Genomic DNA, 13,251 nt, shown 5'->3' with positions numbered 1-13,251 from the left:
ATGTGTGCGTGACCGTGTGTGTGTGTGTGTAAAAGCCTGGGTGATGCGGCGGAGCTAGGTAGCATCAGCAATGGACTCAGGGAGGCATCATTAGTATGTCTAATGTGTCATTATGAGCGGCTCGCTCGGGGGGCTGGACTGCAGCTGTCACACAGCATCATCTCAGAGGCTGACAGCAACACACACACACATACACACACACACTGCATAAATTACAGGCAATTAAAACGCCCCGGCTGTGATGTGCCCGCTCCGCTGCCCGCGTGTCACATGTCAGGTGTGTGTGTGTGCGTGTGTGTCGGTATGCGTACGTGTTTCAAGAACTGAGTGTGCGTGTTTGGTAGAGGGTGAGGCACATGACTGGTTGCGCTCACACACACACACACACACACACACACGCACACACACAGACAGAGTAACACTGACGTTGCGTAGACACGTTAATGGACTTAAGCAGCAAGGAAGAAGGAACTTGAGAGAGAAACTTTATGCAAAATGCAAAGTAAGAGAGGTTATGTACAGTTTGTAAGGCTCAACATGTTTGCTTGAAACTTGAGTTAATCTAGGTGAAGAGAGCAAACCAGAAGTTTAGCTTACAGTATCCAGTTAAGTTCAGTTGACATTCTCCCACCTGAGCTCAGGTTGGCGCTCTCGGTAGGTTTGCAGTTGTGCTATAATCTTTCTAGTTTGGCCTATACAAAGCTCAGAAGTTTTTCTAGAACATGCCATAAACGTCTCCACATGTTGTCCTGGCTGCTGTCTTCCTTGGTCTTCTTGATGCTGTTTGTTCTCCAACCCTCAGAATATCAAGTTTTCACACTTGATATTCTGGTAGACTTGGCTCAACTGGGAACCAAAATTCTCAATCGAGCCAATTGTGAAAGTGAACATTGTGGTGGCGCTGCACCAAAAACCACTGAAGGAAACGACACAAAAACCTGTGAAGAAGACATAAGCATGACTTTCTTCTTCTCCAAATGCAAGCAAAAATGGAGAGGTGTGATGTTTTAGTGGTCCTTTGGAAAAGACTGAGAACTTTTTCTCACTAGGCATTTTGTTTGGTTTGGTTGTAAAATACCCACAATGCCCTGTGCTTTAGTCAGCTTCCCATTTTTGGAGTGGACTCCTGTCTGCTTGACATTCTCATATGAATTCAAACTGCACTAGAGTTCGCCTTCACCGAACTGGGAGCTAGGTTTTTAGGTGGACCAGAGTTCGCTTTTTGGTTTGATTGCGCATACACACTTCCCCAAATGAACCGGACTTTCAAGACAAACAAACCAGAGTTCTATTAAAGTGCACTAAACAGAGCTGGTGTGAATGCGCCCTACAAAACCTCTGAGGCCTTCACAGAACTATTAAATTAAACTGAGGTGGATTTTATATTCTCATTTCACATCAGTTGAAGGTAAATGGCTGCAGCTGATTTTATTTAGAGCTATGGGAGTAAAGGGAGCTGAACACACATGCACTAAAAGCTATCATTTTCCTTCTGGTTTGCAGCTCTGCACCAATTTGTGCTGACCTGTGTCAATACTTTTGCCTGGCAATTTACTGACAGGCTCCAGGAGTCGGTTTTCAACATGAAGTAAGACTTTTTTTTTTGCATTTTCAAAACCCATTTTGGTACCTTTTGTGTAACCAGCTCCATTTCTGCAACCAACGCTAGATTCTTCTTTCCAGTTCACTTTCAATATTGGAAGCAGAGGCAACATTCACATGGGGCATTTTAAACTTCTCGCATCCATTTAATGACATTCTGGACGTAACAGACACACACACACACACACGTACACCCCTATGACCTCTCTTGCTGACGGGTAACAAGCCCGAGGCTTCTTGGCGCTTAATGCCTCCAAAGCCTCCAGCGGACAAGGATCGCCCCTGTGCGTATACCAGGACGAGTACCTAGTAGCTGTTTATGAATGCTTCTGTGTTGGTAGGGGGCGGCGAGTGAATGGGGAGGGAGCACAGCAGGAACAAGGAGGACAGAGAGGTAGAAGAGGTGAAAGAGAGTGTCTCTGGCAGCCCGACTGCTGGCCTCTGGATACTCCACTTCCACTCTGGGCCGCCAGCCCTTCTCACTGACGCACTAATGAAAGACAAGACAGAGCTGGACAGAAAACACAAGCGCACCAACACACACATGCACACACACACACACACACACACACTCGCCTACACGTCGGCACGTACTACAGAGGGAAACAGGAGAAAGACTCAGTTGCTCAAAAAAGGTCACTTTATAGCATGTGACTCAAAGGGCTAAGGCAGATGGTGACGATATGCGCCTGGACGGGTGACAGCGATGTCACACGTCTGCTCTGGGGCTGTTGTCTCTGACCCCTGGCTCCGTACAGCCCCGCTTGACCTCAGAGACACAACCCAAACTGGGCAAATATTACGGATGTTGGGTAATGACCATTTCCAAAGCAGCTGGTGGGGTAATTATTCTGTCTCATCTCTCTCTTGTTTTGTTTTTTTGCCTCCCTTTTCTGTTTGTTCGCTTTGCTCTGCGCGAGTCTCTTCGTCAGGCGGAGCGCCGTGACCCAAACAGTTTGTGACAGCTTTCTGGAACAGTGGAGCGGGGGTCCGTGAATGCCTCGCAGACCTGAGAGCAGAAAAGGTTTTCTCGCGTCTTTCACGTTTAGAAAAAAAAAAGACAAATGTTATCTACGCACTACTCCTGCTTTTACATCTTAAACCCAAGAACATTCAAGTCCAACCAGGAACTTTAGCGTGCTTAATGGGGGTTTTATGTGACGGAACAACACAAAGGCACACGTGGAAATGAAATGATGGCTGCTTTTCAATAAGACAACCTGAGATTTTCATAGTAGACTTCAGTTACTACAGCTAGAAACCCCTTAGTCACATAAAGACAGTTACATAGCCAGCCTGCTATCACCTGAATAACCTTTCTAGGGTTAGATGATCAAGATGTAGAGAAACTCATCCATGTGTTTGTGTTTAGTAGTGTTGATTACTGCAACAGACAGTTAAAACATCCTCCCGACCCCGGTAGGGGCCAGGGTGTACAGAAAATGGATGGATGGAGTTTAAAAAATCCGGCTTAACACCACAACACATTAAAGATCTGCTGTTGCTGTATCAACCTTCCAGACCTCTCACATCTTCTGGGTTTGATCTGCTCCGCCTCCCCAGAACCAGAACCAAGCACAGAGAAGCAGCATTCAGCTTCTATGCACCACAAATCTGGAACAAACGTCCAGAAAACTGCAAAGACTAAACCATTGTGTTTCTTGTTGATTCCTAGTATCTGGAACATCGATCAATATATTTAATGTGCATTTGCTTGATGATTTTGATGATGTTGTTTGACAAAGTGTAATATTTATTGCTTGTTTTCATAGTTGGTGACTGAAATAAGTGTCGATGGTGTAAGGTATTTTGCACTGCCTTGTCACTGAAATGTGCTTTATAAATAAACTTGACTTGATAGAACTGTGATGGAGATTCACAGCTCGCCTGGCAGAGTCAAAGAAAGACATTTTGGAAGGAAAGTCGTGAGAGTTTCCGCCACATACCATGTGGAGGAACAAGTGGGTCAAAGTGATGAGTTCAAAAAGTGATCTGGGCTTACATATGGATCCCTACGTCACCTCGTAATACCAACCCACCATGAGACACGTTGGTGGTGGTATGTTTTACTGCATCTACCAGGCAGGTCAAGGGTTAGAGTTTAGCTCCTTCCTGGTTACGCCCACCATTTTCCATCTTGTTGACAGGAGTTGAGTTGCAAGACAGAAGCGCATACACCAGTACGGTCTGCAGGAGGCAGTGTCGTTTCATCATTCGTGTGCATCTACATTTTATAAAATGTAGATGCACATTTTCCCCTCCTCGCCAGAAGGGGAGAGCAGCAAGGTAGCGCACACTCTTTATAGATTTTTCTTCTGCCAGGTATTGTTGTTCGAAAGGGCTCAGAAGCAAGCCATCCAATTTCAGTAAACATTTCTTTATTCCTTCTGACACTTGACATTTTCTCTGAGATCAGTTGCTTGAAGCAACTTTTATGTGAGTTGATGATGGGGAATTTCATGTGAGAAAGCACTTTTCATTGTAGCAGCATAACAATTTGGTGTAAATGTATGAACAGAGTGTGGTTAATGAGTAATTTCTACCTGTGGGGTCCATCAGAGAGTTGGCCGCACCCCAGTGGTGGTAGAAAGGAGCCAGATTGTGCGGGTTGTATTTCTTAAGGTAGCCCAGGACGTCAGTTGAGGTGTCTGGTGTCTCTCCAATCGGCTCTTGCTTCACATCCCTACGGCTCTCTGATGGTATCGAAGATGATGAGGGGGAGGAAGAAGCCTGCGCCACGGCTCCCTGAGTCTGGGAGACGCCGTAGTTGTGCGTTGTGGGCAAACAGTGGTTGATGTTTGTGTTGGGTCTTGAAGGGGTTGGGCGACTGTGGATTTGGGAACCAGGGAGCGGTTGATGAGGGGAGCCCCTGGCTCGGCTGTACTCTGAGAGGCTGTGTTGGTTGGACAGCATGAAGCCCAGGCCCTCCTGAGGCATCATGTAGCGGTCTGCCATCCTGGATGGTCCGGAGGAGCTGAGGCCTGATGCAGGCGGTCGAGAGCGGCTCCCGGTGTTCTTCTCCAAAGAGCCAGAAGGTGCCTGAGCGCTGACACGAGGATATATTTCCACCTTGGGTCTGAAGCGCTGACTTTGGTCCTCCATACGTTTACTGGTGCTGCTGCTAACCGGCCGAACGGGGACTTTCCCGACCTGCTTGCCAGATGTGGATGAAGAGATTCTTGAGGATGGTGTACAAGGTGTAGAAGATGATGATGGGGTGACTGCGTGACTGACCGGCCTGCTCTTTTTCACAACCTCACTGGTGCAGGTAGGAGGCTGCGTCCGCTGGCTCCGCACCGTCTGAGGGAGCGGCTGACATTCCTTCCCTTCCAGTACAGGTGGAGGTCCGGTGCGTCTCTTTGAGGACGAAGAGCTGTCCCTGGAGGTCTTAGAGTTGTTCTTAATAGCCCATTTTGGAGCCAGATTGGAGCTGCTGCTATTGATGCGATGAGCCACAGTCTGATGCATCCAGAGCACCTCTGGGTAGCGGGTGGAGTGAGAGCAGAAGGAGCACTTATGGCTTGGGAGGTTCTTTTTATCTAAAGTTATGGAGGCTACGCCCCTGATCCCATTGGCTCTCACACATAAATCCATCGGGATCATGGCGGGATCAGATGAAGAAGGACGAGAAGAGAGATAAGCATTTGGAGAGGTTTTTAGCCCTGGAGTAAAAGCTTTCTTAAGTTTGGGATAACTGCGGAGGGACCCTCTGTCTGAGCTGGAGCTGGGACTGGGGACAGGGCTGGGTCTGTCTTTGGAGGCAGTCTGGTGTTGCACACGAACATGGGTGAAGTAAGCCTGTGACTCTGCGGTGACAAAGTCACAAAGGCTGCAGATGTACGGCTTTTCATCTGTGAGGGAAAAAAAACATAGTTACTAAAATCAGGCATGACAAACTAAACAATGTTTAATGTACCAATCTAGCTCTGGCAACAATCCTCTAGATTTATCTGTATTTTGTCTGGATGTAGTTGTAGAGAATAACCACCAGGGGTCAGTGTAGCCCAATATAAAATCTGATTTAAAGATCACCTTAAGATTAGTTTCCAGTTCAACACCACGCCTAAATCAAATTTGTTGGGTTTGTTGTAGCAAGATGATAAATATTGATGGATATGATTTTGGATTTTTACAATATTATTATAATTATGACCGATGGTCATAATGATAATGACATTATAATAATTATTATATTAATATAATAATATAGTTATAATGGATATTATTATAATTGGCATTATATAACAATAATAATGTCTTATTATTATTATTATTATTATTATTATTATTATTATTATTATTATTATGGGGTTTTTTTAAGATCCTCTGCAGAAATTTCTATTGTACTTTTATACTTTGTTGCTTACATCTGTTTCATTGAACTGAAAAATTTCTCTGATGTGCAGTTCCCTCAATTGTCCACAAGGTGGCGATCACAGCCTTGTTAAAATGGTTTTCCACATTAATCAAAGTTTTGTCTAGTCAGGAAACAAGTTCTTGTCGGAACTACAAAATACCAAGAGTAAGTAATTTTAAAAATGTCACTCATCAATACAAAAACAAATAGGAATATCAGGACATTGTGCATGTTTGTAGACATACAGAAATAAACCAAGAAGAAAAAAATTATCTACACTTCAACCTACTACTAGAAAGGAGATGCCTCTGCTTGGGAATGCCCAAGTGCAACAGCCCCTTTTGTTTGTTCCCCCTCATGTTGATAACTCTCTTTCACAGCAATCTGTTTTAACATTTACATAAAAGGATGCTTAACTAGCTGAAAGATATAACAGTAAGTGAAAAGCATATTCACACACAGATCTAAAGGGGGAGAGCAGGGGGGTTAGTTTCCTGAGACAGGAAGACCTGAAATAGCACACAGCTCAATTGGGCCTGAAGAAATGTTGCAGCTATTTTAGAATGTCAGCACCAGCTGGGAAGAGCGGAGACGATCGCTTTGTTTCTTTGCTAATATAAACAAATGCATCAGGTAATGCAGAAATATTAGGAAAAACACATATTAAAATCCTTCATTGAGCATTTTTCAGTAATGGTAATGTTTGCTTTAGTCTTTCCTTCTTCATTTTTCTGTTTACGCCGTAGTGTCACTGGGCTACAAAGGCGGTAAAAAATGATTAGCATTCCAAAAATGCCCTTTGTACTGCTGAAGTGCCATCAGGAAGAAGAGCTTCAGTTAAACTGTGAAGTTTACAGCTGGTTCATATTACATAATAATGTCAACAAACTCTCCAGCAGAACTGGAAGCTGTACTATCTGTTTGATAGTATTTTTAAACAACACATTTTTTTAGAAGTGCAACTCACACTGATGAAGTTTGGACATTTCACCACAAGGTGGCTCCAGTGCCCACTCCAAAGAGACTGATAAGCTGAGCATTCTTCTTCATTAGTTGTTTACATCAGAGTGACAGAGGTATCGAGTGGGAGACTTAATGAGGTCTACAGTCCTTTCTGCAATTAAAACTGCTGACAGAGTTTGTTCCAGTTTCAACAGCTAATGCAAAGCACTAGAACCCATAAGGTAGGGCAAGTACTTACTAGCAAATCCTTTTGATTTATCTGTAATGACAGTGTTATTTTTCTCATTACTGTTTTCTACTTCTGTTATGTAAAAGATTTTTGTTGTGTATAAAGGAGAACCGAAAAAGTCAAAAGTTACTGACTAACCTGCAATTTCGCCAGAGTTTGAGGTTCCCATCTCGGAAGCCTGATCTCCAAGCGTCGACGCAGGTGGGGAATCTCCATACCCTGGGGTGCTGGGTCTGCTGGGGGAACCGGACTCCAGGTCACTGGTGGGTCCCCACTGATCATCCCTTCCAGTTCTTTCCTTGTCTCCCGCTGGTGCCCTGCCGCCATCCTTCCTATGAACCCGCTGGTGGACAATCATCTGATGGCGGCTGCGGAACATCTTGCCACACTCAAAGCACTCTTTGCCCTTGGAAAAAGACGCTTGTGACTGGGATGGTCGTCGTTTGTCCTGTCGACTTGAGGGGCGGTACTCTGAGTCACTGAGGCTCTCCGGTGTCCTGTCACCTGAAGATGTGTGGCTTCCCAACCCTGAGCTGCTCCGTCTCCCTGAGCTGCGTTTTTCTTGGCCTTGCAAGACATAACGGCTGTTCTCCTTCTCATAAACCACTGCAGTATCGGTAAGGGCTTCGTCCTCCAGGCTCCCTCCGCCATATGAAGCTTTGTAACTTGGCTCCACTGGCTCCACGACTCTTCCTTTAGTGGCTAATTGCCAAGCCTGGTAGCTGCAAACTGGATCTAGTTCTGGAATTCTTTGACCAAGAGTCCTTTTCTCGCTTTCCTCTTCTTCACCCGGTGTCTTTCCCTCAACGCATTGTAGGTTAAAGTATTCCAGGAGACGTCTCTTCGCAGCTGGTGAATCCTCATCATCAGTAGACCTGCAGTGGACTGGGGATTTTCTGCCAAAATTAGGACTATGAACTTTATCGTGGGCTCTCAGGCTTTCTTTGCTGTGGAAAAGGTTTCCACATTTCGAGCACATCTGATAGACAGATGTAACAGAAGTTGTCGTTATGTCGGGATCTTGTGCTACGTCATTTATAGTGATGGGAGGCTCTGCCGAATCTGCTTTGGAGCGAGACCTGGACCTGGTATTGTGGGTTTTCATATGAGACTTGAGAAACCAAGCTTCGCGGAACCTTCTTCCACATATTCGGCAGCAGTGGTCAAGGATTCCGGCGTGTTTCTTCATGTGTGACTTCAGAAACCAGGCCTGGCTGAACACCTGGCCACAGGTCTCGCAGGGGAATGTCCCATCGCTTTGCGGCTGGACGATATCAGGCTCGGTAATGACCTCTTCCTTAACCGTGACTGTGTCCTCTTCTGCGTCTGCTGTTATGTGGACTTTCTCAATGTGGCTCAGGAGCTGGTCTTCCCGCAGGGCCTCGTACCCACACAGGCGGCAACAAAACGGCCGCTGGTTGCTGACAGACTTTTCTCTTTTCATGCTCCGCGCTGGCATTTTCCTTCGACTCTCCTCTCCGACATCCCCGTTGATCATCTTGTTACAGGCAGAGCTGCTCTTAGTTGGACTGGTGCCTCCATCCAGACCCTCAGAAACTTTCATCTCCTCTTCCTCTGCCCCGCCCTCTTCGTCCTCATTAGAGTGGTGGCTGGACAGCGTGCCCAGTTTGTGGCTGCGGATATGGACTTTGAGGTTGCCCTTCTGAGATGCCCTGTGGTCGCAGTAGGGACATTTATAAGGGCGTGCGCCCGTGTGGCGTCTCATGTGCTGCGAGAACGAGCTGAGGAAAGGGAAGCTGCGTCCACAGATGTTGCAGTTATATGCCTCTGGGATTTTGTCATCCTCACCTTCAAACTCCTTTTCAGTGTTGGCTTTTTTGCCAGTCAGCTTCTCTTGGGTCTCCATGAGCTCTACGCTGTCTCTAGGATTCATGGTATGGATGAAACCCCCTTTTGTACCTGCTTGTTCACAGGTTCAGAAACATTGGAAATCCCTGCTATCTAGAGAAGTACATCTAGAGATGTATTTCTGTATCAGTCCTGTCAGGTGAAATGCCACACTGAGATCTCAAGACACTAATAAAGTCAATGAACTCAAGTAAAAACTCAACATATCAGTTTCTTTTTCAGGTCCTAATTGTCATTGTCGATTAAGGGTATTTTTCTCAGGTTCTGCTGATCCACAATACTTTTTGTACTCCTTGATCTGGCTTCGTTAGCCTTAGTTTTAGTGTATTTCCAGTCATTTGTCATGGTAACATTTTCATCACAGGACCTACAGAGTTGAAAGGAGACAAAAGAGGAAACAAACAGAGAAAATGTTAGTAAATCTCTGTCACTTTAGCTTCAAAGTCAATAAAGGTAATTTGATATTGTCATATGTAGACAGGTTGACCAAAAATCAGAATCTGCGAGCTGTTTGCTTAATTCTAGGTAGATTAAAGATCAAAAGTTGACAATCATTGTAGGTCAAAACACACATTTGCAGTGGTAACGTAAAAGACGGCCAAGCAAACATACAAAGCCAATAAAATGGAGTTTAGATAAACTACTCTCCAGCTAGTGTTGTGCACCGCTGCTATTCAGGTCTACGTGGTGGCTCTGTGATTGTGCCTTAGTGGTGCACGGCCTGGGGGGGTTGGAGGGTCTTGATGCCACAGCGGCTGAGTCAACACTTTGCACAATCAGGGTGATGGCTGAGGTGAGGGGGAATGGTAGTTGTGTGCACATCAGCAAGATCAGCAGCAGTGCCACCCTTTTCCCTCCGCGCTCCCCTCCCCTCCTCGCACGCCTCCATCAACTGACGCTATCACATGACAGGGATCTTAAGTACACAACAGGAAGTGGCTCTTCAGACAGTTTGCTTTGCTCCGTTTCTCAAACGGGAGTCTGAATGAGGTCGGGCCACGAGTCAAACAGAAAGAGAAATACAGATAGGCATTGAGACTTTGACAGCGTTGACTAATATCACGCCACCAGAGCACTTTTTCCTCAGTAAACGGTCGGACTTTTCAACACTGTATTGTGATTCGTGCACATTTTTTTATTTTTTTGGTCTGAGAGTTGCCAGATTAAATGTAAATCTCATCATTTTTGCTTCATCTAAAAGGTCATTATGACCATTTAATCAATCAAAATGCCACATTTTACTCGTGTAGTCGGCTATTCTTATCACCAAACAATGGAAATGTTAAAAGAAATTTCCACGGGAAGCCTGCCTGCGCGCGCGGACTATATGAAATGTGACTGACAACATTATTACAGGCTATTACACAGAGTGTCAGAGCCCATAAGCTCAGTTACTGCCAGGCTCTAATTACAAGTGGATAATTGATCATAATCACAAGAGGATAAGGTGGGGGAGGAGAACAATCATATGTCTTAAATTCTTGCAACGAAAATGACTACCCTTGCACCAGAGCCTCTTATCTATATGGTCTGGTACAGGCTGCTGGAAAGCGCCTCAATGGCATACTGGGATTGTTCCCGGGACGCTTCCTTCCAACAGGCGAGAAGCGGCACCGCCAGGAGTGCAGATGTGGCTGACATTCTTTGGAAGCAAAGTATGTTATCAAAACCAGACCTCTAAAGGTACTGAAGAAAAAAAAGATCTAAAGAGAAAAGAGGACAATTTAAATCTCCCTTTAAACTGTCAGTGAGTCCTAAAAGAGCGCATGAATCAAAGTGGCTTTCAGATTTTCACCTTCGTCCAAAAGGATTTCACAACTACTGTCTGATTGGTTCGCTTTTCACTCTTTCGACCCAAGTTATTGTCACTAAAATGATAAACTGTCACTCAGGTGTCCCACAAAAATAAAGTGATACGAAGAGATAGCTCTGTGCGGTTCTGTTTAAAGGGTTTACGCAGGTGATGCATTCAGTGGATAATTTTCTTTTGTCTTCATTGAGGTTAAATCTAGATTAGCTTGTCCCAGAGTCCAAAGCCAACACCTACTCACAAGAGGAACCAAGACGAATACACACTTCTTGCTTCCTAAAGTGACTCAGATTTAACAATGTTACAACAGTTTTTGTGGTCAGGAAACATTTTAAAAGTGCTGCCATGTTTGCATTGGGTGGGTCTTTACAAAGAAGCCATCAATTATTTAAATGGGAAATTGAGGTAGGAGGCAGTGCACCCCAAATGATCTTCCTATCTGAAACACATAATCAGGACCAAACAAGTGAAGCGTTTTCAGTTACATATAGCAATAAAAACAATGTAAACAGCGAAAAACATGACAGTGGTTTAAGTTATTGCTGCTTATTTCTTTTGTATCGGGGAGCTAGTGTGATCAGAAACAGTCTATCTGTTCTGTTCATGTTCCACACAGGAAGATAATAGACGACGCATCGCCTCCATGTGAATAACTGTTGGATTGAGTGTAAATAAACACGCATGTAGAACCATTAGCTGGTTGCTTGGGGAGGCAGAATATTTATACTAATGGGAGACGCCAGGGAAAAGTCAGAAAAGGTGCTTTTCTTCTGCATTGTATTAAGATCCATATTTGTGATCTGACCTGTTTACAATTTCCAACACAAGTGAAATAAAGTTATAAATAGGGCCTTTAAAAGAATAAGTGGGTGGCTCCATCTGTTTCATACGACAAATTACTAATTCTGAGAAAGTAAATGATTGGTGGCATTTTTACTTCTTCTTATGAGAGAACTAAATATATTTTTACATATTTATGTATAAACCTTATTAGAAACACATAATACGCTGTAATAATATGCATGTTATGGCACATTCTTACACTGTAAATTTAAGAAAAAAAATTACTTTTACTAGTAATAAATACTTCATAAATTCAGAAATAAAATACCTTTTGCCAACATAGCTACATTTTGTCAAATATAAAATCTCACAGATTTTCGATAGGCGTTACCTCTGGAGACTCAGGTGGTTTTTAATAGACTGTTGATTATTTTATGTCTGTGCTCATTTGGCAATTTTGAATTCTTATACTTTTAAAACAAAAAGTCCATCAGAACTGCAGTGAACATGTGCTGACCAAAGAAGAACCCCAGACTAGGCCACAGCATCACATATGTTCCCCAGCAGACGTAACAGTGGGTATTATCATCCCAGATCCACTTTGAGTTTCTGTTCCTGAAAAATTCGACCTTCGCCTCAACTGTCCAAACCACAATCTGACAGTGAAATTCCTGGCAGCGTTCGGTTAACTTCACAAGTTTATGTTCATGATGGTGGGGCAGAGAGGTTGTTTTAAGTTGTCCAACACACACAACTGTTTTCTAAACGTGAACTTTAGGGGTTTCTTTTACTTCCCTTACGGTCCAGCTCTCTGTGGGTGGCGACAAGATAAAAGTGGATCCTCATCCGTCCTCCTGTTTCAATTTGCTTTCAACTTTTTAATTTTTTCAATGAGCAGCTTTTTTTCCTCTAATAATCATTTCCTGAACTTTGAAGATCAGCCACACACTTTCAAATGGCATGTTTTCCTGTGCTTCCCATTTTGAAGAGTGCTTAAGACAAACAGGGTTTAACAATCATTTATTAGAGACTTTTAAATGTTATGCTTACGTTTTCATATTTAAAAAAAATGTTGAATTTCCCTATTTGTTTTATTAGAAGTATTTCAATAACTGGGCATAAAGAATTGTATAAAAAAATTATTATAATAATAATCTTTGGGATTTTCTCTGCAACTAAATGTTCCTAAATGTCTGATTTTTCTTATAATTTCAGTTAGATTATGCCACTGCAAAAAATAACTCACAACAGAGAATCCAAACACTCCCCATTCCATCTGCTCTCCGTCTCCACATCCTAATGTTACTCGTTTCTTCTGCTTCTGGTGCTAAAAAAAAAAAAAAATCTGGGGATAATGATCTTATTTCCCATTAAATAGCCTCACTGACCAGCGTTCAGACGATGCAGCAGTAAGCCTGTCCTCCACCAGACAGTCACGTGCAAATTGAAATGTAATCAGATTATCCACCAGAGGGGAAACAATGTGGGCCCCTGAAAACTGTGGCTAAAGAGAGAAAAATAAATAAATAAACAGCTTATTGGGGGGACTGTCCAGGAGAGATGAACAAGATCACTAATCGCTGGAGTCATCAAAAATGAAAAGATGTTTCAAAATATGAACCAAAAATAAAAACCGCT

General features: G+C 43.7%; 1 protein-coding gene and 1 long non-coding RNA gene across 7 annotated transcripts in view; one reads left to right on the top strand and one right to left on the bottom strand.

The window, feature by feature from the left end:
* Positions 1-13,251, bottom strand: part of LOC122831516 (zinc finger protein 516-like) — a 55,714-nt gene that overhangs the window by 12,070 nt on the left and 30,393 nt on the right. For all 5 annotated transcript variants that reach the window (XM_044117763.1, XM_044117759.1, XM_044117760.1 and 2 more), the window contains exons 2-3: positions 7,290-9,387; positions 4,146-5,453 (exon numbers count right to left, since the gene is read on the bottom strand). In XM_044117763.1, the coding sequence (XP_043973698.1) occupies positions 4,146-5,453; positions 7,290-9,045 (3,064 nt within the window). In that variant the 5' untranslated portion in view covers positions 9,046-9,387. The remainder of the gene's footprint in view (positions 1-4,145; positions 5,454-7,289; positions 9,388-13,251) is intronic.
* LOC122831559 overlaps positions 1-13,251 on the top strand; it is a 62,894-nt gene that overhangs the window by 34,368 nt on the left and 15,275 nt on the right. The window lies entirely within an intron of this gene.

The sequence above is a fragment of the Gambusia affinis genome, linkage group LG05 (assembly GCF_019740435.1).
Source record: "Gambusia affinis linkage group LG05, SWU_Gaff_1.0, whole genome shotgun sequence".
Taxonomy (NCBI): domain Eukaryota; kingdom Metazoa; phylum Chordata; class Actinopteri; order Cyprinodontiformes; family Poeciliidae; genus Gambusia; species Gambusia affinis.
Note: the sequence above shows the minus strand (reverse complement) of the source record. Positions and strands in the feature narration are given on the sequence as shown.